The sequence below is a fragment of the Delphinapterus leucas genome, chromosome 13, assembly GCF_059928025.1.
Source record: "Delphinapterus leucas isolate spDelLeu-1000000601 "Yukka" chromosome 13, BTC_Dleu_Yukka2, whole genome shotgun sequence".
NCBI classification, from domain to species: Eukaryota; Metazoa; Chordata; class Mammalia; order Artiodactyla; family Monodontidae; genus Delphinapterus; species Delphinapterus leucas.
The window spans coordinates 69,715,651-69,742,306 of NC_143141.1; the positions used below are offsets into that span (position 1 = coordinate 69,715,651).

Genomic DNA, 26,656 nt, shown 5'->3' on the forward strand with positions numbered 1-26,656 from the left:
ACCCAAGGTGAAGCCACAGCGCCCCTCGTAACCACCTGTGGGACTGTCAGCACATCACGTTGCATCTCTGGGCCTCGGCTTCCCTGTGTGCGAGATGAGCTGGCTGGGTGATGTCTAACGTTCTCTCCAGCTCTGACCACCTCTGGCTCCTTGAGGAGATCCTCAAGGCCATCGAGGAGGCCTACAGGGAGTGGCAGCCAACTTGCTGGAATTTCACTCTGGGCTTTTCTGTGACCCCACTGGTAACTTCACCATTCTCATCTTCATCATCACCAGCATCACCCTGTTTATGTAACTGGCCTGGGGAGTGGTTTCCCCAGAGGTTCCCCCCCATGTGAGTTAGAGGGACCGTTCATCACACCCACACAAAGCTGTCAGACAAATGGGCCCATAAATGTAAACATGTAGACTATGTTCTATTGGATCTCTGCTACCCAGTCGGCCCACACACCTACACACTGCTGTCACAAGCACACCAAGTTGAATTCATGGGGGACAATTGCATTGAGAATTGAACATAGAATCAGCCTGCATCTTGGCTATCATCATTCGCAGGCACCAAGGGAAGTCAAGGTTGATTATATTTCAGGTTGATTTATACTTACCATGGGGTGGTGTGGTCCTTCTGGCTAAGCTCTCCATAAATGTCCTGTCTGGCTTTCCAGGAGTGATGGGGGAGGAAGCCCCAAGTCCTGCGTCAGGCTCTAGGACCTGGTGACTGAGAAATGAAGCATCCTTAACTGAATGTCAGAGATGGGTCTGAATAGATCATAATTTTCTTCCTCATTATTCCAGTGGCTGACGATGACTCTGTACTCCTGAGAAGGCTGGACGCTCGTTGGCCCTCACTGAGGACTCTGCATATGGCCCAAGGGTGGCCTTTGGTTGAGACCAACCCATGCTCAACCAACCTACAGTTCTTCAGGACTGTGTCTCCAGCCATCACCTTCTCGTCTGGTAAGATTTCTTTTCTGCAGATCTCCCCTTTGGACGGGCAGCATACAAAGAGGGAAGCAGCGAGGCAGAAAGATTGCCTTGGACTTGTCAAGACCAGCTCTCTTTCCCTGTGACCACGACCTTGTCACAAGCAGAAACGTCATCTAAGCAATCTGATTCCAGGTTTGGTGTGCTTTCCTTTATACAATACTGACTCCACAGGTGTCCAACTTAAATGACCTTAGACATGCCGCGTTCTCACATTTGGGGTAATAGCCTACGTTTCAAGACCTGAAGAGGGAATGATATGTTTGTAGGCATCTGTACCGGCATCTATAAACTGGTAGAGGGATAGGCTAACTTTTAACTGTCCGGGGGTGGGGCGGGGATACATTGAGCTTTTAAGAACACAGAAAATAACAGAACTGTCAGGGTCCAGGTGGGATGGGCTGGATCTGGCATCTGGGGTCACTGCGTGATCTTCTGCTGACAATATCTCCCGATGGTTGGATTTGGGGGGTGCCAGTGAATTTAGAACACCCGACTTCTTAAAGCGCTTCTGCATGTGATGGGTGTCAGCCTGTTTACCTGACCTGTGGGCTATCGGATCTGCTCCAAAGAAGAACAACAAATCCATGCTGCATTGTAGATTTAATCAGCGGATGGTTGGTATATCCGATTTTTTGTGCTACAGTGATCCCTCACTTTCCTGACATCCCTACCAACCCAGAACCCAGGCAGAAAATCAGAACAATGGCCATTTCCCAAGGTCCATGCATTTTACTCATAAGTTAGCAACCCAGAACCATTCATTAAAATTCTATTTATTATTGTTATTATTTTAAATTATTTATTTATTTATTTGTTTTTGGCTGCATTGGGTCTTCGTTGCTCTGCCCGGGCTTTCTCTAGTTGCGGCAAGCGGGGGCTACTCTTCGTTGCGGTGCGTGGGCTTCTCATTGCAGTAGCTTCTCTTGTTGTGGAGCACGGGCTCTATGTGTGCGGGCTTCAGTAGTTGTGGCACACAGGCTCAGTAGTTGTGGCTCGCGGGCTCTAGAGTGCAGGCTCAGTAGGTGTGGTGAACAGGCTTAGCTGCTCCGTGGCATGTGGGATCTTTCTAGACCAGGGCTCGAACCCGTGCTGCCAGCATTGGCAGGTGGATTCTTAACCACTGTGCCACCAGGGAAACCCTAAAATTCTCTTTATTATTAATTTACAAACTGTTCTAACAAACATGACTACCTGGTTTCCAGGTCCATAGGAGACTAAAGGAGGAGGTTGAATAGGGGATAAAAGAGTGTCCATTGGCAGAACTAAAGGAAGTTTGACAGCCTGGTAGACGGGCAGTGCGGGAGGAAGGAGCACTTGAAAGGGGCACTTTCAAAGCATAAAAACCTTTATTTATTCCAAATGATAAAATGTGAAGCGGTTTACCGTAAAGTGCCATATGCACTAATGCATGAGGTATTACTGATTTTGTAAACAGTCATCATATAATTATAGTCTTTTAAAGATTTTTATGTCTATCTATTTATCATTATTTCTATCTTTAGACCCTGCCATTTTAAATATTTGGTTTAGTTAAATTATTATTGCTTTGCACCATGAAGGCCGTTTTGCAGAGTTTTTGGGTGATGGGAAGGTCGTACCATTATTCCGTTCATGACACTTGCACATTATTCCATTCATCACACTTGTGTGATGGTTTTGCTTGGTGCAGATGAGATCTGCATTCAGATCAATGAATTCTGATAAAGCTCCCCGTTTGGCTTCTTGGTGGTAGTCTGAGCTGCCCTCCTGTCACTCGTGTGTTAGCCTCACCCCCCTGAGTTTAGGTATCACTGTAGCAACCCACAGATACCCTGTGCCTTGCCAACCTTCACCCCCACTGATTCCCTCTGTGCCCCTCCAAAGCTGAGTACTGGAGATGAGGGGCAAAGCCATGTCGCCACCCACATATCCCCTCCCCATCTTCTGTCACCCCAGGGCATGGGGGGCAAGTAAGGCTCTAGGACAGGGTAGACCGTTCAAGGGTCCGGATGAAGTTATGCTGAAGGTGTGAGTGGTGGACATCAGTGATTTCCAGAAGTTAAAAGCCAGGTGATTATCATGACCAAGACAGGTGGAAAGTCTGCATTCCAGAAGCCCAGCAACGGAGGAGCAAGCAGTCAGTCCTCAGGTGCCAAGACAGGTGAGTCAGGGAGTCCAGAAGCTAGGGCTGTCTAGAAGTCCAGCCCAAGCAGGCAGAGCACGCCTGGGGGTCCCGTCCTAAGCCTTCAACTCTCAGAAGAAAAGGACTCTAATTGCTAAAAGGACAGTGCAAGAGGGGACTAAAATACCTGCCCTTTATTTATCCTTGCTTTTCTTTTCTCCTTCCTCTCATGTTTTGTACAAAAACTTAGTCACCAGAGAGAGCCTTCTAGATACCAGTTAAGGCCCAGGGCAGGGCAGCCAGCAGCTTACTGTACAGAGCACTGCTTTCCTTCTGTTGTCCCACCGGGTTAGAGAAATGATTTTAGCCTCCAGGATTTCCAAGCTGATGTTTTCCCAATGAAATATATGTTTTAAAATATTTATAATGGACAAAAAGGAAAAAATTAGTTTTGTGGGTCCTAGGTAGGTAAAAGGGGGCCAGCTCTGCCTGGCTTTGTGGAGGAGTAAGCTGTGTGTCCAGCTCTTGGGGAGCTCTGCGAAGACAGCCCTCTGGGGTCACTGGCCCCAGGACCTGAGTTACCAACGCTCTCCCAGAGTCCCGAAGACCGAAGGGGTACAAAATCCAACAGGAATGAAAGTGAGGAGAGGTTGGGCAGGAATATTCTAGCTGTATGACATTGGACCTCAGGTTACTCATTTGTAAAATAGAGCCCAAAATGTCTATGTTACTGCGTCATTATGAAGATTAAATAATGCTGGTATGCTGTAGGCACTCAGTAAATGAAGCTGCTCTTTTTTTCCTTAGGCAGGACAAGTCTTTCTTTACAACCATTATTATTTAGTTTTGTTTTTAAAACACAGTCACTCACAATGACCACTCCTCTGAAACGCCCAAGGTTTCATACCCCATTTCTACTTTCCTCTTCTTCCTCTACTTCCCCTCTCTGAACCTATCACTGCTTCCTTGAAGTGTGGCCTCTGGAGGGCACCCCTCGTCTCCAATGCCAGGCACCTGCAAAAGGGGCCATCTTGTTATTAAAGCTCCTCTCACGTCACACAGACACAGGCTCTGCCCTCCACTCACCTTGAACTTCAGAAGCAGGAGAAGGTTTACTCGTCAGAGGCCCAGGTTGTCAGTGAGGGCTTTTCTGGACCACAGACCAAGCAACTCTGGAGACCATACTGACCAGCAGTTGTTCCAGAAGCTCTGTTGGATAATTTAGATGTGACCTAGAGCTGACCTGACACTAGGAGTGAGAAGGCCTGACAAGTGCACAGCCATGGCAAGGAAGCGGTTACTCTCTGTTAGACCGATGTCCTCACAGTGGTGCTCCGTGCTGATTGGCTCAGCTGGTTTGCACGTGGTGCTGAGGCCCTGGCATGGTGAGGCCAGCTGGGCAGTGGGATTGCATCCCCTCCACCTGTCCAGCCAGCCAGCCGTTCAAACATTCACCCATCCATCAGAAGACATGTGTCAACCTCCTATAATGGGTTGGGCACCGTGCTAGGCACTGGGGACACAGTCATAGTTTACTGGAGTGACAGCTGACGGACAGATGGTCTGAGGCGTGCTGTGATGGGGATGCACAGGGTGCTGGGGAAACACAGAAGACAGGTGCCCAGGCCAACCTGAGAGAGTCGGCGGGAAGCTTCCTGGGGGGTGATGCGTGGCCGTCTTATAGGATAGAGGCACTAGATAAGACAGTAAAGGGAGAACGGTGAGGTTCTAGATAGACGGTGCTGCACGTGGAGAAAAAGTACACAGAAGCAGGGAAGGGAACTGTGTGTTTGGGAAACAGCCATGGTTCCGAGGGGCGGGGCTTAGCTCTGTCGTGAGGGAGCCGGTGAGCGAGTTCGCACAGGCAGGCAGGGGCCCCGCAAGTTCTGTCATGGCATCGGGACCCTCTCCTGAGGGGCTGAGGCAGCAGCCATGGCCTTCAAGCTTGGTCATGAGACGTTCAAGCCCTTCCTCTCCACCACTGTCAGCAGGGTGCAGGCAAGGACCTCAGAGTCCTAAGAACTGAGTTCAAATCACTGCTTAGCTCAGGGGTTACTTCGGAACTTCGCCTTTTTGAATCTCTACAGCCTCGTCGATAAGACGGCGAGAAACATGCTAACCTCACAGGGTGAGTTTCATGAGACGAGATCTGAGCGTGTCTGGCATTGGGCTACGCACTTCAGAAAGTGTGAGCTCAGCCTGATCTTTCAGGTTGGGGGCGGAGCACCTTCCTTCCCACATCTGTGGCATGTGCTGCGGATGAGCAGACACTAGATGGCGCCCTGTCCCCACTCAAGGGCTCCTTCCTGGGCGCTGGACTGCAGATGACAACTTCAGCCCCCGACCTGGGAAACCCCAGCTGATTTAGAGTCCTGACAGCCTGACTCAGAGCAAAAGGCCCCCTTCAGCCCCACATGGACTCACTCCCCTTTTCTTGCCTCCTTTTTCTGCTCAGGTTTTAATTGATGTACTGTACTTCATTTTACACAGCTCATTCATTTCTGAAAAAGAGCAAACTATGCTTTTAAGCCCTTGTTTCAAATGCATCTCTTTGATGATGCACTCAGTCCACTCACCCTTAGAACCCAGCGCCTGGCTTAGTGCCGAACCCACGTTTGGTATTAATTGAATGAATGAATGCTTTTTGAAGTAATAGGTGAATCTTGTCATTTAAAAAGTCAGCATCTAATTGAGTTTCTAGGGGAAAATATTTAGTGCATGATGTTTGCTTGGGGACAAACGACTTTCCTCTAAAAGGGTCCCTCTGATGTTGCATAAGGTATAGTTTCACTCTGATGCCAAGCACTGTGGCTTTTCAAACCACCTTTGAAAAGCTCATCAGGCTCTCTCTGAAGACATTCTTCATACCTTGACATTCCAGGGACTTGGGCATCATTTTCTCTCACACATTCAGAATTCGTCCTTCCAGAGGGATTAACCAGTTGAGGAAAGTTCCAGAGACTTTTGCTTTCAGGGTGGCAGTGGCAGCTCTGTGAGTAGTGGGAGGCGGCTGGTCCTGGGCCTGAAGGCCGGTTGTTAAGTCCTCATCTCCGTCCTAAGCCTCGACAGCTTCTCCGGCTTGCAGAAGGAAATGAGGCCAGAACAGGCAGGGTGGGGTGGTGAAAGGAGCAGGCCTCACCTTGGCAGGGAGTCTGGGTGTTTTTTGCTCTCCTGAAGAGCAATCCATGGGGCCTTAGATGAGTTCTCTAACTTCTCAATTCAACTGTTTACAAAAGCTATGTGTGCACTTGGAGGAGGTTGGACTGTATAACTTCTAAATCTGCCTCTGGCTGGAGATAAATTTGCCAAGAGTACAGGCTGGGCTTGAAAAGAGACGCCTGCTGGAGTCCAGCTCCACCATTTACTATAGTATAAGTTACCTTTGGCCAGTTGCCAATGTATCTGTGGACCAGAGGATGGTGTGGATCACGTGTGATCACGTAGGTAAGCTGCTTAGCACTGAGCCAGGCCTCTGCTATGGTTTATTGTGGACCCACAGGAGGGGCTGACTCCACTCTACAGTGGCCCCGCCCCCAGGATTCCCCCCAGGGGAGAAGCTAAGTGGTTTCTGAACCAGGGCAAACCAGAGGCCATAAGGCTCTGATGCCTGAAACCCAAGCTTCAGTTCTGCTTGGAAAACATCAATTTCGGGGCTTTTGTACAGAGGGTTTGCTTGCCAGATTCATTTTCCTTTTGGCCGAATGAAAGGATCAAAATGATCTTTGTCTTTGTTTTGACTTCCCATTGGCCTCACATCAAGTCTCCCCCAAGAGGGAATGTCACCAAGCTTGACATTCCACTCACCCAGCTGGTGGCCTGATTTGCTCATCAGCAGTAATGACAGACGCAGCCCAGCTAAGGCTGCACAGCGGCAGCAGTGGCCTTACTCAGGCAGAGCGGGTGGACAGGTTGCGGGGCCCCAGCCTGGCGCCTCTGCTCTCCCACCCTCGGTATTGCACACACTTAGAGAAGTAGGCCGGTTCAGGCCCCACAGCAAGGCTGGGCTGTGTGCTAACCCTCTCTCCCATTTTGCATGGTCCGGGGTTCACACAGAACATTCTTTTCCTGGTCTTTGGCTTCCTTGAGAAGGGAGGAATCTGAGATTATTAGAGTGCCTTGGCCATGGCTTTAATGATGGGAGGGCCGTGGAGTTCTCAGGAGGCAGGCACTCTTCCCCTAAAACTGCCCCTGCCTCTGGGTGAGGGAGGAGCTTCTGGAGGGGGGGAGCTGCAGGGAGGTCTCATGGGGACTCTGGTGGCTGTGAAGGTGCAGTACGGTTTGCAGGCACTGCCTGGAAAGGGGCCTGGGAGATTGTTGCTCAGGGCTGCTCATTGCTGCCCGAGGGCATGTGTGTCCGACACCCAGGCTCCCAGAACTGATGGTATCTTCAGATCAGGCTATGCTAGGAGGCTCAGGAGCTGAGAGGAGAGGTCTGAATTCTGCAAGTCATACTGTGAAAGTTGGGGTCCTTAACGGAGTGAGAATGATCCAGGGGTGGGCTGGTGAAATGGGCAACACATTCGACCAGGAGCCAGATGACATGAGCTTACGTCCCCTCTTCCACCAACTGGATGTGAGGTTGTGTGGCCTCAGGAATTTCATTTAACCTCTCTGAGTATCAGTGTAGTCATGTTCCGATTTGGGATGGTGACCCCTGCCTCCCAGGCTGGTGGCAAAGATTAAACAAGATTGTGAGCACGAGAGAGCTTTGCAAATCGTAAAGTAGGGTTCATAGTTGGGGGTTACTATTCTAGTGGATAGACCTGGAGTCGTATGCATTTGCTGGATTATTTGAGAATATTTGATTCTGCTCTAGAAAATACGAGAAACCAACAAATAAGGAGGATAGATAAAACTCAGTGTAGAAGCACATGGCTTGAGAGGCAAGTCAGACATAGATAAAGACAGTGAATCACCACGTGAATTTAGGAAGGGATGGAGGAGCTGAGTAGGCTCTGAATATTCATGCTTTGCACTAAATATACATGAGGCACCTGAAGCATCAAATATTCAGGATACATCAAACATACACGAGACCCACGAGGCACTCAGTCTCCAATCAGCCGCCCACTGGTGACGCCCACCTGATCCCATTCTAACCCCTAGAAATGCAGATAACTGGCGAGCTGCAGCTGTGCCCTGCCATCCCTGCCGGAGGCTCACTGATAGAGCACCTGTGTGGTTGGGCCCAGAGCCTTCAGTCTTTTGCTCAAAGCCTCAACTCTGGTGCTTGTGGGCACACCGTCAGCAGGAAGGGCTGATGTGGCAGAGGGACAGGACACCCGAACATTCTGTAGCCCAGGATTCAGTGGTGTGGACCTTCCATAACATCCTAAGTGTGTTCACTACCCCGTCTCTCCCTGCCTTGCTTTTCCCTGTTTTCAATTGATCCAATCAACCACGTGAGCTGAGGCTCCTGCTTTTTGGTCCGCAAGCCCTTCTGTTTGGTGACTTGCTGGTAGAGGAGTCGGAAGACACCCGTGCAGCAAGGTAATTTCCCCCATGACACCTGGGACCAGAATGGGGAGCTTGGGGCTGGGGGCAGGACGACTGCGTGCTTCCAACTCTGTAGCTTGGCTGCTGAGGTACGGGTGCCGTGTCTACACGCATGGTGGGTGGAGCGGGCCCCTCAGTTCACCCCTCCCCAGCAGCCCTCGTCAGGTGGGTCAGCTCCCATGCAGAGGGCTGAGCAATGCCTAAGACCACACATTGTGGAGAGGTTCCCAGCGACCCTGCCGCTTTCTCCCCTTGTCCTAAAAGGACAGAAAGTCAAGTGATTTCAGCAACCACCTGACAGAATCTCATGCTCTCCTCACTGGCCTGACCGGTGTTCCAACTTTCTCACCATCACCTTCCCATAGCCTCTTCTGAAAGTCATCCACGAGACACTACGTGTCTGAGCGCAAAGAAACCTGGGTCAGAGTCCCGCCTCTGCCATGTACTAGCTGTGGCATGTAATCGAGTCACCTAAACTCTGGGCCTCGGTTTCTTCATTTGTAAAATGATGCCTGACCAGGCACTTGTAACAGCTGATGTCTGTTCAGTAACCCCAAGCACAGAGAAGGCAGGTAGTTCTTTATTTTATTTTACTTTACTTACTCTATTTGGTTTTATTTTATTATTTAGATTTTTTTTTTTTAAATAGACATATAGGTGCTGGCCTAGATACTAACACATGGAGATGAAAATTCAGCTCCAGTTCTTCAGGAGGTTGCAGTCTGCTTGGAGGAAAATAAAAGAAAGTAGCCCAGCGTAGGGAGCAAGAGCACACCTGGGGAGCTCAGATGGACTTGGGGAGTCTTGGAAGAGTTCCTGGAGGACGTGGTACTTAGTTTGAACGCTCAGAGACGGATCCAGGGACAGAAGGGTGAGCTCGGTAGAAGGAAGGGTGTGGGAAAGGACAGAGTATTAAAACGTGGATTCGTCAGGAGACGGATGAGTGCTATAATGACAAGTGGTTGCAGCAGGATAGAGGGTGATTTGGAGAGAGATTGTTCCAACAGCTTAGCAGCGGACAGATTGGCAGGAGTAGAAATGGGAAGGAGTTCAGAGATTGTAAATGACCTACCCGAGGTCCACAGGACGTGGTAGGTCCTCATGACTCAACTCTTTCCGGACCTCCCGCTCAGGTTTCTTAGAATCCCGGAAGGGCCTGATAGGTGCCTTTTCCTCCAAGTTGCTGTCAACCCACACCCTGGTGGCTGCAGATCAAGCCACTCTGGAAGGGAGGGGAGGGGAGGAGGCTGCCCCGTGCAACCTCACATCGTCAGAGACCCAGACAAAGGCCAGGCTGAGCGAGTGACGGGGACAGGCAGGTGTGTAGAGACAGCTTCCCCAGAGCCTCAGGCTGCCCCAGCCGTCCTTCCTTGGGAGGGTCCTGCAGGAGGTAAAGGAAGAGAGGGAAGGAAGAGGAGGCTTCACGGGTGACTTCAGAGCTGCTTCTCACTCCTCAGTGTTGCCTCAGCCCTCTCCACGAGAAGGCATTTTGTTTCAGAAGCAGACGGGGCATCACTGAACAAGGCAAGGTCCCCTCCTAACTCCCACCCCTCTGACTCACACTATGCAAGACGAGCCCTCCGGGCAGCGGTTTTAAAAACCCCTTTTTATTACCATGGAAACTTACTGAACGTTCAGGGGGCTGTTGGACCGGGGGCTTCCTTTCTAGGGGATGTGGAGGAAACCATCTTATTGTACGGGTATCAATCTGGGTCATATCAGGAGAGAGAAACCACACAGTAAGGTGAATAGGGGTCTTTTACATAAAGACTTTTTAACTATAACGGGGGATTGGAGTAACGAGAGACGGGGTAGTAAAAAGTAACGAGAGGGCTAAATAATGCCACAAAAGCAGATAGAAGGGCATCTGCTACCCCTAGGCCTGAGATAAGAAATAACTCCCTTTCCCCACCCAGAGCTGATCCTTGGTGGAGAGGGCACGCTGTGGTTCCTGCACGGCCGAGAAGCCACTGGGGTGCAGGCAAAGTGGCAGACTTGCTGGAGAGCTCAGCTCTGGAACTTGCTCAAGTTCTGCCCTGCAGAACCTGCTGGAAATCTGTCCTCCAGGGTGCTAAGGAAAGCTGTTCATGGGACGGTGTCTCACCAGGGGCACTTTTCATGTGTACTTCCCTCACGCAAAATACTGAAAAGGTATGAGTTCGAGGACCGAGATTTAATCAAATTAATCATTTTTACTGCTTTATCAGAGACATTCTTAAATGAAATTGGCTGTTACCCCCCTGTTCTCCTGCAAATGTGCGGTGGTGTAGAACATGATGGCAGGTACGGTTGGGAAGGAGTGGGCTGAATCTAAGGCGCCAGCTGTTTACCTACCACTGCTTCTGCATCACCGCTGTGAATGTCAGCACAACAAGAAAGGACAAGAACAGTTTTGTACTATTATTCAAATAGTTTTGGCCCTGCAGGGCCCCTGAAAGGATCCTGAAACCACGGGGGTGCACAGACTACCCTTGGAGAACTGCTGAGTTGCTGGCTTGGCCAAGCCCCTAGACTAGGAAATAGGGGTAGAATTTAAATATTGGGCTCCTGGCCTCAAACCCTGTGCCATTTCCACCAAAACTGTCGGGGTTCCCAGTAAACAGCCCACCTCTTCTTTGTCCAGATTCTTAATAAGTTGAAAAATAAAACTAGGGTCCAAATGTCATCTTTTATTACAAATATAGACCAGGTTGAAGGACGTAGCATCAGGTCTGCCTGGAAATAGACTGTGTGTGTGTGTGTGTGTGCGCGCGCATGTGTGTGTGTGTGTGTGTGTGTGTGTGTAGGGCTGGGGAAGGCGTGGGGAGCATTGCCCAGAAAGACAGAGCCGAGCACAGGTGGTCTGCAGCCCCTCGCCCCCGGGGAGGTAGAGGGCAGGGCTGAGCTGAGCATGGTCAGTTACTCCTAAGACAGAGGAGTCTTCGGCCTTCATAAGACAGGGAAGAAACCCAGCCTTAGAACAGGAGTCTCAGATGCTTCCGACCCTCGCATTCCACATTCGAGAAGTTTTCCCTCCACCCCATGTCTGTATCCTACCAGCCAAAGGCAGTCTCTGAGTAGCCATTTCCCAAGGTTTCTTGTCATTTCTCAGATATGTTCAGCACCCCTCCTTAATGCCTTTGTAACTTTCTGTATCCTAGATCAAACGTAATCAGATGCTCTTTCAGACAAATAAAGCATGTCGCAAGTCCCCTTATTAAGAGGCAGTGAGGTTGAGGAAGAGAAGAGACCAGCTTCTGGCTGGGCCTCTGAGGGTCTGTATGGCGGTGGGACTTTCGCAGTTCAAGACGCAGCTGGTCAGATAACCCGGGTCAGGGCACCCGGAAGTGATCTGGGCAACTGGGTCCCCATCACCATGCTCATGTGCTTGTAATGTATCCTGGGAACTCATCCATCTGAAGGAGGCCCCTTTAGGGTGACCAGAGGCTTGTGTCCATCCTCCAAGAGGCACTACATCTGGGAACCTGGAAAAGCAAACAAATCATTAGACGGCTAAACAGACTTAAAGCCCAGGAAGTGAGACGAGTCTGGGCCGCTGCAGCACAGGCCTTTCTAGTGATTAAATCTTTGCGCTGCCAGGTGCGCGCTCCCGTTTTCCCCCTGGTCGGCGCCCCGCAATGGCGGACAGCTCTGCGTTCCGGCTGCGCCCTGATCAGCCGTCAGTGACTTCCATCCATCTGCTTGAGCTTGTGTGACATCATCTTCATCGGAACACAGTTAGCGTTTGTAGCAGGCCGAGCTAAGTTTACAGGTCATTTTCTGTTGATTGCGTTTTTGAGTGGCTGCTTCTCTGAGTGTCCGAAGAGGGCCAGTAATTCACCAGTGTGCGCTCTCCCAGTTGCTCCCACAGCCCAATTTACTCCGGGGAAGATTTCCTTTTCGACACTTGATCCGCGTCAGGAGTGTGGATTCCCATTAGGTCTGATCAAAGAGATCCTCTGTGATTTGCCCTGCCCTTAAAGAGCCGCCTGTGTTGGTTTATTTCACTAATAGATACTGCCTTTAATGTTGCTGGCAGCCTGTGGGAGCTTAGATTAATATCCTTTAAGCCGAAAACAATAGAAAGTGTGCAGGGGCCTTAAGCAAGACCAACCTTTGAGTTAAGAGTTTGGGATTTTGAAATGGAAAGCTTTTCCACCCTCACAAAGAGTTTTTTTATTTAAAGGCAAGTAAACAATTAGATGTTGTTAATATGCGTTTCGAAGTTAATTTTTTAGAAGAAACAAAACCTTAAAGATAAACCCCAGGTCTTTAACTTCAAGTGTGAATTTCTCCCTCAGAACCCCACGTTTATGAAGTTTCATTTGGGGAGTATCTGTTCCCGGCAACTTGGTCTCCAAATGGTCTGTAAGAGCTCTCACTATTAAAGCCCATTCATAAGGGAAGTTGTCTTTAAAGGAGTTCAGTTTTGCTTCAAAACTGAGTTTCTTGATTGTTTACTTGGTTTAAAAGAGTGTACTCTGGGGTTTGGGTAATTGACATGCTGTAGAGGACCTGGTTAACCTCCTCAGTGTGTCTTACCAGTGGGACCTTACATCAGATCTCCTGGAGAGTTTTAATCACACAGTTCCCAGGGGCCTGTAGATCACCCTCTTCATTTGAACATATGGCACTTTCGGGGCATGACACGTTCTCCCAGCTTACAGATGATGTTCTGTTGGTTGAACTGTAGAGTGGCTGCTTCTCTGGGTGTGCAGGGCGGCACCTTCATTCACCACTTAAATCTGAAACTCTGCGGCCAAGACATGAAAATCCAGGTTTTCACAAAACCCGCATTTTCAGAAAAAAATCACTGAAATGATTCTGACATATGCAAAGATCTGATGTGTTTCAGAACCTACTAACTTCGCTTTGCCAGGTTTCATTTGTTCCATGCCTCTCCAAGACGGGCTCTGGAGATAGGCTTCCAGTTCATACCCGACTCATGCCAGGTACCCACCAGCATTGGCAGCACCGACCTCTCGATATAGAGGAAAACGCTGGGCTGTTTGTACATTTCTTCATCCTTCCTCCTGTGCCGCTCTCTCAGATCTGCACTTTCTCCAGAGCTCCCCACGTAAAGGGATCTGAAGATACTGAATCTGACCTGTTGGCAGAGTGTGTACCTTGCTGAGAAGAGGATGAAGCGAGCATTTGGCTTCCTGGTGCTGGCATACACATTTTAATTTTAGGGTCTTCATCTGCTTTGGTAGATAAATCACAAACATTTCCATGAATAAGCACGTCTGTTATGCAAATTGTTTTCCGTCTGCTGGTCTGTTGAGAATAATGTTCCATAATTAAAACAGCTATTTACTTATGGGCAAATCAGCTTTCTTACCACCTTCTCCATTTGAGAGAGGCCTCCAACTGCTGCAGGAGCCCTCGTGTCTGGAAGGGCTGGAGGACTCTGTCTTTGTGGGCCTGTGGTCTGAGTTGGCAGGTCCTGGGACAGAAAAGGATTCAAGTACCGTACGTTACTCATTTGTACATTTATTCCGTGAGTGTTTATTGAGCACCTACATCATGCCAAAAACTGTGCAAGGCTGGGTATTCAGAGATGAACAGACCCAGTCTAGTTCTCCATAATTCACAGTCTAGTTAAGGAGAATTAAATTCAGCATGGTGTTCTAATGAGGGGTAAGTGTAAGGGTTCACGTAAGTCCAAGGAGGGTCCATAGTCCAGGATCAGGAAAAGCTTCCAGGCAGAGGTGACGTCTTCTCACTATGCTCCAGCCATGCTGGTCTTTCCTGCAGTTGCAGATTCCTCCCCAGTCCAAGTAGTTTCACTCTCTGTTCCCTCAGGATTGAATGCTGTTCCCTCTCCTTTTGACTATCTCCCCCCATACATCTTCAGGTCTTGGCATAAATACCGCTTTCTCAGGGAGGCTCCCCCTGACCTCACTCCCCACAAATCTACATGATGATTCCTCTGTTAGTTATTTTTCTTTCCTACCGCCCCATTCCTTTACAACACAAACATATTTGTATCTATGTGAATCTTTAAATAACTGTTTATTGTTCCTACTAGCATGTAAGCTCCTTTTCCTTCACTGTGTATACAATAGTGTCTGCCACACAGAAGACACTCAATAAATACTGGTGGGACACATGAATGAAACTACCCAACAAAGGCAAGTCAAGAAGCCTCTGGATCTCAGTTTCTTCATCTGAAAAATGGGATTTATGTGCCTACTTCACAGGATTTTTGGAGTGTGATTACCTGAGCAATGTCCCCCGGAGATTTTCACATCCTAATCCTTGGTACCTGTGACTATGTGACCTTATACGGCAAAAGGGACTTTGCAGATGTGATCAAATTAAGGATCTTGAGATGGAGAGATTATCTTGGATTATCCAGATGGGTCTGATGTAATTACAGGGGTCCTTATAAGAGGGAGGCAGGAGATCAGAGGGACAGAGGGCGATGTGGTAATAAAAGCAGAGAGAGACCTGAAGATGTTATGTGGTTGACCTTGAAGGTGCAGGAAGGGGCCACAGACCAAGGACTGCAAGTTGGAAGAGGGAAGAAACAGATTCTTCCCTGAGCCTTCGCAAGGGACACCCCCCTCCCCCCACTGACACCTTGATTTAGCCCGGCAAGACTCATTTTGAACTTCTGACTTCCAGAGCTGTAAGAGAAAAAAATGTTATTTTAAGCCTCTAAACGTGTAGTAATTTTGTTACAGCATCAGTAGAAAACTAATACATGTAGGGATCCAAAAAGATCTTGTGTGAGATGACTCTTGGAAAAACACAAAGCCAGGAGTCATTATTAGTTTATGACAACTCACCCTTCGTTTATTCCATTTCTGTGCAGTGCTATGTAAGTTCCAGCTCCTATAATGAGGCGAGATGCTTGAATAATAGCCCTACACCCCAAGAAAGCGTACTTTTTCATAGTTTATAATTGCCATAGAGCTTGAAAATCTTCCAGGTCTTATAGTTCTTAATTATGCTCTCATGCATATGTATCAATTACCCACATGCTCCTACCTAGCTTGTTACTGCAAAGATATTTTAAAATATATATATTTGGAACAGTTTCCTCTGCATGCATCTCCCTCTGAAAATATCCTATGAAATATTTCACCTCCACTGCAATAATCCGTTCCAGTTGGGACATGCTTGCCAATCTTCTCCTGCATGATGAAATTAAACCTCCATTGTTGTCTGCTGCTGGCTCAATCCTACTTTTTCTACCTGGCAGTTCTCTCCTCTTAACTCCCAGGGGTGTCATTGTAGATTTGGTTCTCTGGGTTTGTGTCTACTTTGCTGAGTATGGTCTGCAATCTGGGAAGGATCAGGGAGTGCCTGACCCAGGAGGTTATATTGAAATGGCGGTGGAGGGGGAAGAAAGAGTGTTGATATTTTTGCTTGCTGTTTCTCCCTGTCCGAAGTGGCTCTGCACGGTCTATACTTCTGGACCACTGAGTTGCCACTGAATCTCAGTGCTAAGGGGAGGCAGTTTTATCTGCAAATCAATGACTTTGCCAAGTGATAGCATGGGAGTCCTCAAGTGGCCCTTCTGGTGATTTTTCGTCCCACCTGACTCAGTTTTTCAATTTGTAAGTCTATTTTCTTCTTTTCTGATTCCCCCCATTCCTTCTGTTCCTTCTCTCCCTGACTGCTCCCCCTGTCCTGGAGATGCCCATGGGAACGATACCTGCTTGTCTCTGTTGGGAGAATCACAGTAGATCTTCATTGGACATTTTCATCAAATGGACTAATGTCATTTTGTTGGTGAGCTGAAAGGTGGTGGTCTGCCTCAATTTTTTGACTGTTATAGTGAACTTAAAAAAATTTCTATTGTGAAAGGGGAGATTTCACCCGTGGAACCTCTATTTTTTAAAACATATGAGTTGTATCATTAGGTAAAACCTTTAACCTTTCTGCATTTTGGTTTCTTTATCTGTCAAATGGAGATAATAATACAAACACGGTAGTGTTGTTGGGAAGATTAAGTGAATTACTATGTAAAATGCTTGTCACGTATGGGGCACGGTCACTTGGAAAATACTTATCCTGTCCTCTGCCCCCGACTCCATTCTCATTGAGATGCATACACACTCCCTGGTGAATCTGCTTTAAAGGAAGATTCTGGGGTCTTCGTTCAGAAAGTCCAATTCAGTCAGTCTTGGGAGAAGTCTGGGAATGTGCACTTGGAGCAAGCTGCCCAGGTGGCATCGATACGGGTGATCTTCAGACTCTACTTTTAGAGACCGTTCCATGGGCTGTGAATATGGTGAGCTTGGGCCATAAGCATCTTCAGGGCAGCGCCTGTGTGACGTCAGTTTGTGTATAATCACAGTGCCCGTCACAGAGGAGACACCCGATACACATTGGCCAGTGTTAAATGAATACCTCTGTGCACTTTCCATATTACCTGATTTATTTTTTCCAGCTTTACTCCTCACTGGGTAATTAGAAGTCTATGTATAAAGTACACTAGTGTGACGACCCATCCTCTGAACCCCGAAACATATTCCTAGGGGACATCTGGAGTCCCCATTCTCCTCCATTCCTGCATGTCCAAATTTACCCATCTTTCAATAAGCCCCGGTTCAGAGCCACATTCCCTATGACGTCTTTCCTGGTTAGAGTTAACATTACCTTCCTCTTCAACCAGTTTCTCTCTGTCATGTAAAATAGATTAACTCATACAGGTTAAGTACGTGCATTGTCTCTCTCAGCAAATTACATGCTCTTGATGGTTTTCCCCATAATGTCTCTCAAATCCATCTCCTACTGCCATTTGGGCCACAGTTGGCCCAGTCCCAGCTCCATCATCTTGCTTGTATTTATGACATTAGCTTCTTCTTTGACTGGGTCAGGTGACTGTGAGTTCTGTATCTTTTCGATAAACTCTCCTTCAAGTAGGCTAGCTTGAGTGAGCCTCAAGCTCTCCGTTCTTTATCTTCAAAAGAAATGTGAGAAGCAATCAGTGATTGGGCATGTAATGGAGCAAACAGTTTAAATCTGAATTTGAGATGAACCTCGGCGGACTCACCTTTCTTAAAGACTGGAGCCATAAACATAGCTTCAGAAGAAACAAGCTGGGGATATCAGGCTTGTCTATAACTAAGCTGAAAGCTGGTACTTGTGTTTATTTATACACTTAGTGTTCTCTGTTACTCACACTTGGGTGAGGGAGACTTTCCTGATTGGACACCTGACCTAGCATGAGTTGGGCTCATGGCCTGCTCTGGGGGAACTGCCAAGACTGAGGTTCAATGTGGAAAGTCTTCTTTGCTGCCTCGAGAGACGGTAGTGCAAATGACAGGTACAGAAGAAATCAATCTAGCCCCCCCGCTTCCGGTCCAGTGGCAGCCTGGCCTGGCAAAGGGCTGATAGCCTTTTCTCTGCTCTTCTAGATTATTTCTAAGGTGTTAGCACCACGCTGATGCTCTTGTAAAATCACACTGGCTGCTATTCCCCTTAGATGGTGTCTCAGCCACCAGCTCTTAATGCCTTCAGATGTTCAAGGCAGCAGAGCCAGCGCTGTCTTCGTTGGCCGAGGTGCTGTCAGCTAGTCAGCAAGCGCTTACAGTGTGTCCCCTCGGTGCCCATCTCTGCACCAGGTGCTCTGTGCACTTGACTTACGTGTGTGAAGAAAATAGTTAATTTCCTGCTGGACATGCTGTTCCGGAAGGGTTCTGACGCTTTGGCGAGCATTGCCAGGGCAACCAGACCAGGAATCTGTTAATTAATCGATACTGCAGTGATCGTACTCCACTCTAGATAAAGTGAAGAGGAAGCTGGTTGAGATGCTTTTCTTCTCTGTGAGGGGTGGGTGAGAAAGAAACAAGGAGTTTTACAGTACAGGTTTTGTCCCATTTTAAAGCTAACTGGGACAAGACGGGGAGAGAACTGGTATGGGGGAGAGTTATGGATGAAAAGAGCTCAGCCCATAACCACGTGGATGACCAGCAGAAAAATGGTTGAAGGGTTTCTTAGGAGAGATGGAAACCACAGCATGAAAGATCTATCAAGGGAGAAGCTTAATTGCTGAGTTGGGGTTCAGGTTTCATGTAAAGTTTAGCCTTCCGATCAGGGCACCTGAGAAGATTCACTTAGGAGGGCTTTTGTAAAAACAGTTGGGAATTCATGAAGAAGGACACATCCATGTGAGTTTTATTTAATTTTGCGTGCGTGTATGTAATCACGAAAACCAATGACTGGTTGTCCAAGGCTGTGCCCATGATGGTTTTTGACATAGGGATGCAAATCCTTTCTGGCCACAGTCCTGGCTGCCTTTTGGTGCTTTGAACCCCATTCTGCAAGCAAAGGTCTTTGGAATCAGGGTGGACTCCAAAGGAACTCATTTGTAAGTTGGACAGAGCCGATTAGATTCTTTTTATCTTCAAGAATCTCACTAAGAAACTAAATTCGTTGATAACTAGGAGCTTAAGTGAGGAGGGGGTGGTCACAGAGATCTGTGCTAGGCAGCCACGTCTTCCACGAGCACTCAGATGCAGAGAGCAGCGCTGGTGGGGGCAAGGAGGATTCTTTCTTGCTTTCTTTCTTTCTTTCTTTCTCTTGCTTTCTTGCTTTTCTTTCTTCCTTCCTTCCTTTCTTTCTCTCTCTTTCTTTCTTTCTCTCTCTTTCTTTCCTTCTTTCTTTCTTGATTTCTTTCTTGCTTTTCTTTCTTTCTTCCATCCTTTCTTTCTCTATCTCTTTCTCTTCCTTCCTTCCTTCCTTCCTTCTTTCTTTCTTTCTTTTTTCTTTCTTTCTTTCTTTCTTTCTTTCTTTCTTTCTTTCTTTCTTTCTTTCTTTCTTTCTTTCTTTCTTTCTTTCTTTCTTTCCTTCCTTCCTTCCTTCCTTCCTTCCTTCTTTCTTTCTTTCCTCATTCAAAGCTATTCACTGAGCACCTGCTATGCACCATACCCTCTTCTGGACACAAGTGATACAACAGTGACTAAAACACAGCCCCTTTCCTCATAGAGTCTACTTTCTAGTGAGGCAAAGGAGAGACGTAAAATAATTAAACACACACTATGCGCTCGGGCAGTAATAAGTGCTATGAAGGAAAAGAAAGCCACTAGGGCCATAGAGATTGATGGGGTTGAGAGGCTGCTGTTTTAGATAAGAGTGACAGGGAAGGTGAAACAAGGGAACAATCCCTGTAGCTGTCTAGGAGGAAAGAATGAAGGGGGTGGCTGAGAGGATTAGGGACAAGGCTTCATGTGGTCATAGAGAAATGCAGAGAAGGATTCTTTAGAGATCTGGCTGTCCTTACTGTCCTTGGGTTCTGTGAGATACCCTGTTATACATCTAATGAATTACCCCTTTTTGCTTAAGCCAGTTTGAGTGCCTTTCGTTTTCTTGTAGTTAACAGATTTCAAAGTCATCTACAAATCCACAAGGTGAGTCTAAAGCAGTTACAAGCTACCTAGAATTTCTGTCAAGGCTCCCTAGTCAGAGCACGTGGCTCTTTACCTCCACCTGGTGCCAATATTCTGAAGGCGCAGGAGCCTTAACAAAGGAGCGAAAACCAGTCTGTGAGCACAATAGATGACAAGAGATAATAAATGTAACTGTTTCTTATCCCCAGTTTTAGCAAATTTTAAAAATGGAAGAAATTATATTCTTGAAAACATTAAAAGCGTATTTATTCATGTCAAGATTATCCCATTTCATCTGTAGGATTCCGGGAAACTTGGAGATATTAGTTGTGATTTCTTTGAACTGAGGGCAAGAGCTGGTCCCATCTTGGAGTCAGGTCATACGGATCACTCTTGATGGCTCTGAATGATTCTGCGTGTGAGCCTGGGGCACAGTTTATTCCTGGCCTTTTGCTTTCACTCTAGCTAGAGAACCAACCAGTAAGCTGGGATCTCTCTAGAACTGTGTGGATCCCCAAGATGCACATGTAATCAAATGTCAAAAAGGAATATAGGGGCTTCCCTGGTGGCGCAGTGGTTGAGAGTCCGCCTGCCGATGCAGGGGACACGGGTTCGTGCCCCGGTCCGGGAAGATCCCACATGCCGCGGAGCGGCTGGGCCCGTGAGCCATGGCCGCTGAGCCTGCGCGTCCGGAGCCTGTGCTCCACAACGGGAGAGGCCACAACAGTGAGAGGCCCGCATACAGCAAAAAAACAAACAAAAGGAATATAAGTAACACTGTAGCTTGAGGCTCTGACTGCTCTTGGACTTGTGTTTAAGGAAATAGTATTTGCTGAGTACTCTGTTGCCAGACACTGAACGTATAGTATCTTCTTCGATCCCTAAGGAATTAACCCTGTTGTAAAGATGGGGAAACAACTGCAGAGAGTAAGCACCTTGCTGGATCAGTCAGATTCTGGGTTGCAAGCTCCAGAAGATTGCTCTGGCTGGTAAAGCAGAAACAGGATACTGAAAGGATTTGGGGAAGCTCACAGAGAACCAGGGCCAAGCTTCCAGAGGTGTGCCTGCAGTTGCACTGCGGAACTGGTCTGATGAGCAGACCGCGGCCACTCTTACAGAGGACTAGATGCCAGGATATGCACCATTGCCATTTTTGTGCAGGTACTCGGCTAGACTGCTTCTGCTATTTTTGCAAGCCCCATTCCTCTTTTGTGCCAGAAATTCAGCTTTTCAGCTGTCATGACTCCCACCGCCCTCTGTCCCTTCTTTCTTGTCTCATCAGCGTCCGTGTAAAAATTTGGCCAAGTGGTCTGACCAGGAGAGCATAAATCTGGGCTGCAGCTGCGAGGGAGGCTAGGAAAGGAAGTGCTGGTGTTTTCCAACTCCTCTGAAAGGCTGCTTCCACTCCTTATCAGGGAGGGAATTCCCCCCAAATGGAAAGGAGTTCAGATGGGGGCAGCCAAACACAGTCACATGCCCTCCAGAGCTGCCAATACGACATGACCAGTGAGGGCTGAGGTTGGCGTCTCTTTCCAGAGCCCACTACTTCACAGTCCTTCTTTCTGTCCATCAAATGGAAGGAGATGCTTGCTTTTAAAAAATTCATCAAACAAATATAGTATTGAGTATTTTCACCATGTCACAAAGTGGTGGAGGAGGGGTGCCAAGGTCAAAAGACACAGTCCTTGCCCTCAAGGTGGTAGCTTATGGAGCCATCATCACACGACCGTGGGTGGCAGTGATGGGTGACTAGTACACTGACTACCTTCTGTTCCAGGTGCTTTGTATCTGTTCTTTCTAAATCCTGACAACAGCCCTGCAAGGAGATATTCGTACCGTCACTTTTTTTCCAGGTGATAACACTGGTGCACAGAAAGGCTACATAACATGCCCACATGACACAATTAAGAAGCAGCAGATCCCAGACTACAACCAGAGGTCTGTGTGACCAGCTCCAACCTGGGGACAATTGGGGGACAGAGGGACTCAGTGGCTTGACAAAAGTCTGCAGGTGATGGCAGAGGTAGGCTTAGAACCGAGGCCTCTGACTCCAGTGTCTGTGTGCTTAGCTGCTAAGCCAAGCTGGCCTGACAGCAGCTGTGCTCACGTCACACCAGGTGTAGGCTGACCTGACCCTCTTTGCCTTCATTGTTCTGAATGCCTTTTATTCAGTCTTGAGGTTTTAAAACTTGTCCTTTCTAGTCCCATGGTTTTGAGGGATGCTGTCCACCTCAGGTGATTCCAGGAGGTAGGGTTGTGTCACTAAAACCAGATCACCCAGAGACACTCTGAGGACCAGGGCATCGGCCAGCTGAGCGTGAAGGTCACTTCCCCATCTGACTTTCCACGAGGAGGGCTCATCCCTAGAGTGTGTGACTCCTTCTTGAGAGAAGCTCTTGATTTTAACTCTCCTCTGTGAGGCTGATGGGTTCTATGACCTCAGGGCAGTCACTCTGACTGCTGGGATGAGTTCCTTCCCTAAAGGACAAGGACAGGCTGCTTTTTTAAAACAAAGAATTGCTGCATTAAAGCAAACTGTTAACATGTACACACAAATGGTAAAGCTTAAATATTGAAGTCATAGCAAACAAATGGCAATTCAATATCCAGGGTTGGTGGACAGAATGCTTGAGACGGGGTAGCACCAGATCAGACTCCCATGGTGGACAGGGCGTCTTCAGAGGTGAGGGGCCCTGGGACGGGCTGCTGGTGGTGATTAACTCCCTAATGAGGAAAAAGGACTTTTGAAGAAGGAGCATGCGCAGAGCCTTGGTGGGGGATGACGTGAGTGACATTATGAGGACACGCCTCCCAACTGGACAGGTCTGGCAGCACTGAGGGTAAAGAGCAGAGGATACTCCGAGAGAGGTCATGAGAGGCTGAGGGAAAGAGACAGAATTAGAGGAACTGGTTCTTTACATCTTTCTCTCCCACCTTCCACCACTGATCCAGCTTTCACCACGGTTATGTAGCCTTAGCTTTCATCTTGTTCTTTAATGCGCCCATGCTCTGTATGTAAGTGCTTAAACATTATCACTGTTGTTGTCTGAGCACCACTGGACCATTTCTATTCAGTTCCTGTAAATATGAGCCCATACCATCTCCTCCCACTTCAACTCACACACACACACACACACACACACACACTCACACCCGTGAAAACCTCAGAGCCTTTTGCTGCACCCTGGGGATTGCTTTGTCTTTGAGAGACCAAAGAGAAAAACCCATCAGCTGTCAAAGATTTTAATTATTTATTTTTAATTACATAAGCAATGCATGAATATGTCTGGTTGTAAAAAATTCACACAATACATATAAAATTAAAGTCTCTTCCAAGTGACGAATTTTAAATAGTTCTGGTACTTACGTGTCAGATCATAGGTCTGCGTGGAACAGTTCTGGGGGATGTGGGTGAACAGGGCAGGGGTTTAAGGCAGCTGGAGCCTTCTTTATACAGGGAAGGGTAGGGAAGCTGGGGTCACTTGTTAATGAAACAGGAGTGGTCTCTAGTTGAACCTATCCTTTCTGTTTAGAAGCTGTGGACTTTGCCAGGAATGTGTTCTTAGATTTTCGCAGTTTTCTTTTCAAGGAGTGAGGAAGAGGGGACATGGGCTCCTGCACCTCTGTAGAGATTCACCCTTTTCTCTAACATGTGCTGCTTTAAGGCAGCCAGCATCAGAGGCAAATGTTTGGCACCGTGGCCCACTGGCTTCGCTCCAGAGGGCCACCTTCCCGGTTCAGGCAGAAGAAAGAGAATCATCCTCACACATCCCCTGTCCCATGTGACTTAGTGAAGGAATTTCTCAATATTGGTTCACACCCTCCTTGAGTTTAAGGGACCTGGACATGCTTGGCCATAGCAAGCAGGAAGACTTTTGTCAAATATATCTCTTCTCATCAACGTTTTATCGGTGGGTATTTTCCTATGACTCAATAAAACCCTGTACACATTGGCTGCAGAACCAAATGCAGGTGAGTAAAGGATTTAGGAGGAGGAATAAGAAATGCATTGAATCCAAGAGAGACTGAAGTGGAAAGGATCTTAGAGACAATCAACTGAGTTCCTCACTTTACAGGTGAAGACATCGAAGACCAGAGAAATTTGGTCTAATGCTCCAAGTCCCATAGGCAGGATTAGAAGCAGAGGGAGAGCCAGGATTCCCAGTTCCAGACTCAAGGCAGTGCTTTGTCCCTTACCCCAGATTTGGAATTCAAGCTGCCACTGAGATTTACCTACAGGACCTGGGCAGGTGACAACAATTCTTGGTCCCAGTTGCCTCATGGCTCCTATCTACCTTAGAGTAGCACTGCTAAGAGCATCACATGAAATAATGACTGTTAAGTGCCATGCAAATCGCCAAGCAATTTTCAAGTACAAAGAGTGAACTGCATTTCAGTTATTGACAAGACAAACATTCTTAATTAGTCAGTCAACGATCATCACCTAGCTGAATAAACATTTTTGGGAATCTGGCCAGCAAGGTTTGCTTTTTAGTTTTGTTCTGTGTTTTGAAGTTCCCTAGAAACTTGGTTATAGACTGAGTGTTGTATGATCTTAGGAAGTTATTTTTAATTCAGTTAGGTGTGATCACGGTGTCGTGGTTATGCCCAGGACGCCATTAATTTCGGGGACTTTGTGATGAAGTGTTTCTGGGTTATTGTTTAGGTGTTCTGTATCATGTCTGTAATTTACTTTTTAACGGTTCAGCAATTATAGATGCATGCTTGTGTGTGTACACACATATATGGCAAAATGTTAATTTTTGAATCTCGGTGGGAGGTCTCTTATACGCCTGGCTGTTGAGTAGACTATCATCCTAACTTCCTGTGTGTTTAACAATGTTTATAGTAAAATGACTAGTAAAACAAGTTTTCCAGGTGATCCTGATTCCCTCTAATGGTTTGAGCCCACTGATGTGGAGCTGTGAGCCACTGACCAATGACAATGTGTGAGTGAAAAAATCTTTTAAATTCCCTGCTTGGTGTCTTGTCAGAATTGGAATCACTTTTCCTCAGCAATACTGGTGAGGTTCTATTTCCCGTTGCTCTGTCTGAGTCATCTATAAGACCAAAGTATTGAAATAATAAACCATCTTCAACATTTCCAGGAAGACCTAAGAGGTGATACTGACTCAATTTGAAGGTATTGACTAGTCCAGTGGTTCCCAAACTTAGGTGCCTAGAAACATCACCCACAGAATTTCAGCAGGCTTAGGACAAGACACAGGCATCTGATTTAACAGATATAATGCTAATGTACATCAGAGGTCATTCTAATGCACATCTAGGTTTGAGACCCACATTTTAGACCACAATGACCACAAAGTCAAGGTCATAGGTTTGATTCCCAACTGAAGAGCTATTTAACTTTGCAGAAAGAAAAGTTCTGTTCCTTAAAGATATCCTGCACAACTTACTCTGTTCTGTCATTTTAAAATAGGGGTCCTGGTGGGAAAAAAATGAAAAAAGGGAACCAGGACAAAGAAGGTGAATGGATCAGAGCAATTTACTATTGCAAACCCATATACGATTTTTTTTCCCTTCTCATGAAAACCTGCTACATTCTACTGTAGAGGTGACTGCATTTTGTTGATGGGTGAAAAGAGGCCTTTGTTCGTCGTTCTCTGACTGCCAAGTGTATTCCTACCTCAGGAATTTTGGATGAAAAGGTAAAAATGTCTTGTTAGTATCAGTGAATTATGATCCAAATGAATCGTGCTTTTAATGAAAAACACTTGATGCACACTTACCCGGAATGCCTGAAAGGAGAAACTGAACCTTGGGAAACAGAAAAATGAACACTCCCCCCTCACCCAACTACCTTTATTATGAACATTTTCTGGGACTTCCTACACCCCCATAAAGGAAGCCAGGGGCTGCCCTTTGGTGCAGCCCTGGTTTCTTGCAGCAAGAACCAGCAGTATCCTTCATTAGCACACCACAAAGCAGCTTCCCGTGTTCTTATGTAATACGTCTTTGCAGCTTAAACCCTTAATTAACCAGAGATGTCATCAAGAAAAGTTTGCCAAGGAAGAGGATGCCCGGTTTAATTAAAAAGATCTTTAATAGTTATTAAGGAAATCAATTTGGAATTCAGGCCTGAGAGCAGTGTTGAGGGAAGAAATCACTGAGAGGAACTTTGCCATCTCTCTGGGTAATGGATTTTAACCCTTTGATCTGCATTGCTTCAAATCCCTGGGACAGTGGTGCAGGGGGATGGGGAGGGATGCTTATTTATCACTCATCACTTTTGAATCTACCTTCCAGATCCCAGAGGCAGGTCTGCCTTACATACAAAAAGCCCAACCTTTGTGGAATGCAGTTATCCTGGCAATCAAAGGAAATGGAAAACCATTATAAATTGAAAATCTACTACCTCATAAGTATGAGCTATTTCTTTTTCCCAAGAGATGCATTATTTCTCCCAGAGGATTTGTGCTTGGACTGGGCATCAGGTGTCTTTTTCTATTACCGCGCAAACCCTCCTTCTTCGGATCAAGCCAGAAAAAAGGAATTTGGCTCTTTGGAGCACAAGAGAAATATTATTTTCAGTTGTCTCATGAAAATGATGACACCAAGGGTGAAACAGCCAGAGGATGGGCAAAATAAATTGCCTGTGGTGTAGAGGGGCTGCAAAAGGGAAAGAATTTTTATTTGAAAAGAACAACATTCTACCAGCAGGGGGATGGTTTTAATATCGTCGTCTGATGCACCCCAGCTGAGTTCAAATGCTAAAAGCACTTGTCAA

General features: G+C 47.1%; 1 protein-coding gene across 1 annotated transcript in view; it reads left to right on the top strand.

Annotated features, from left to right (window-relative positions):
* CAPN14 (calpain 14) overlaps positions 1-25,475 on the top strand; it is a 49,449-nt gene extending 23,974 nt beyond the window's left edge. The window contains exon 16 of the mRNA XM_089922496.1: positions 796-25,475. Coding sequence (XP_089778622.1) covers positions 796-1,070 — 275 coding nt within the window. The 3' untranslated portion in view covers positions 1,071-25,475. The remainder of the gene's footprint in view (positions 1-795) is intronic.
* The last annotated feature ends 1,181 nt before the right edge of the window (positions 25,476-26,656 follow it).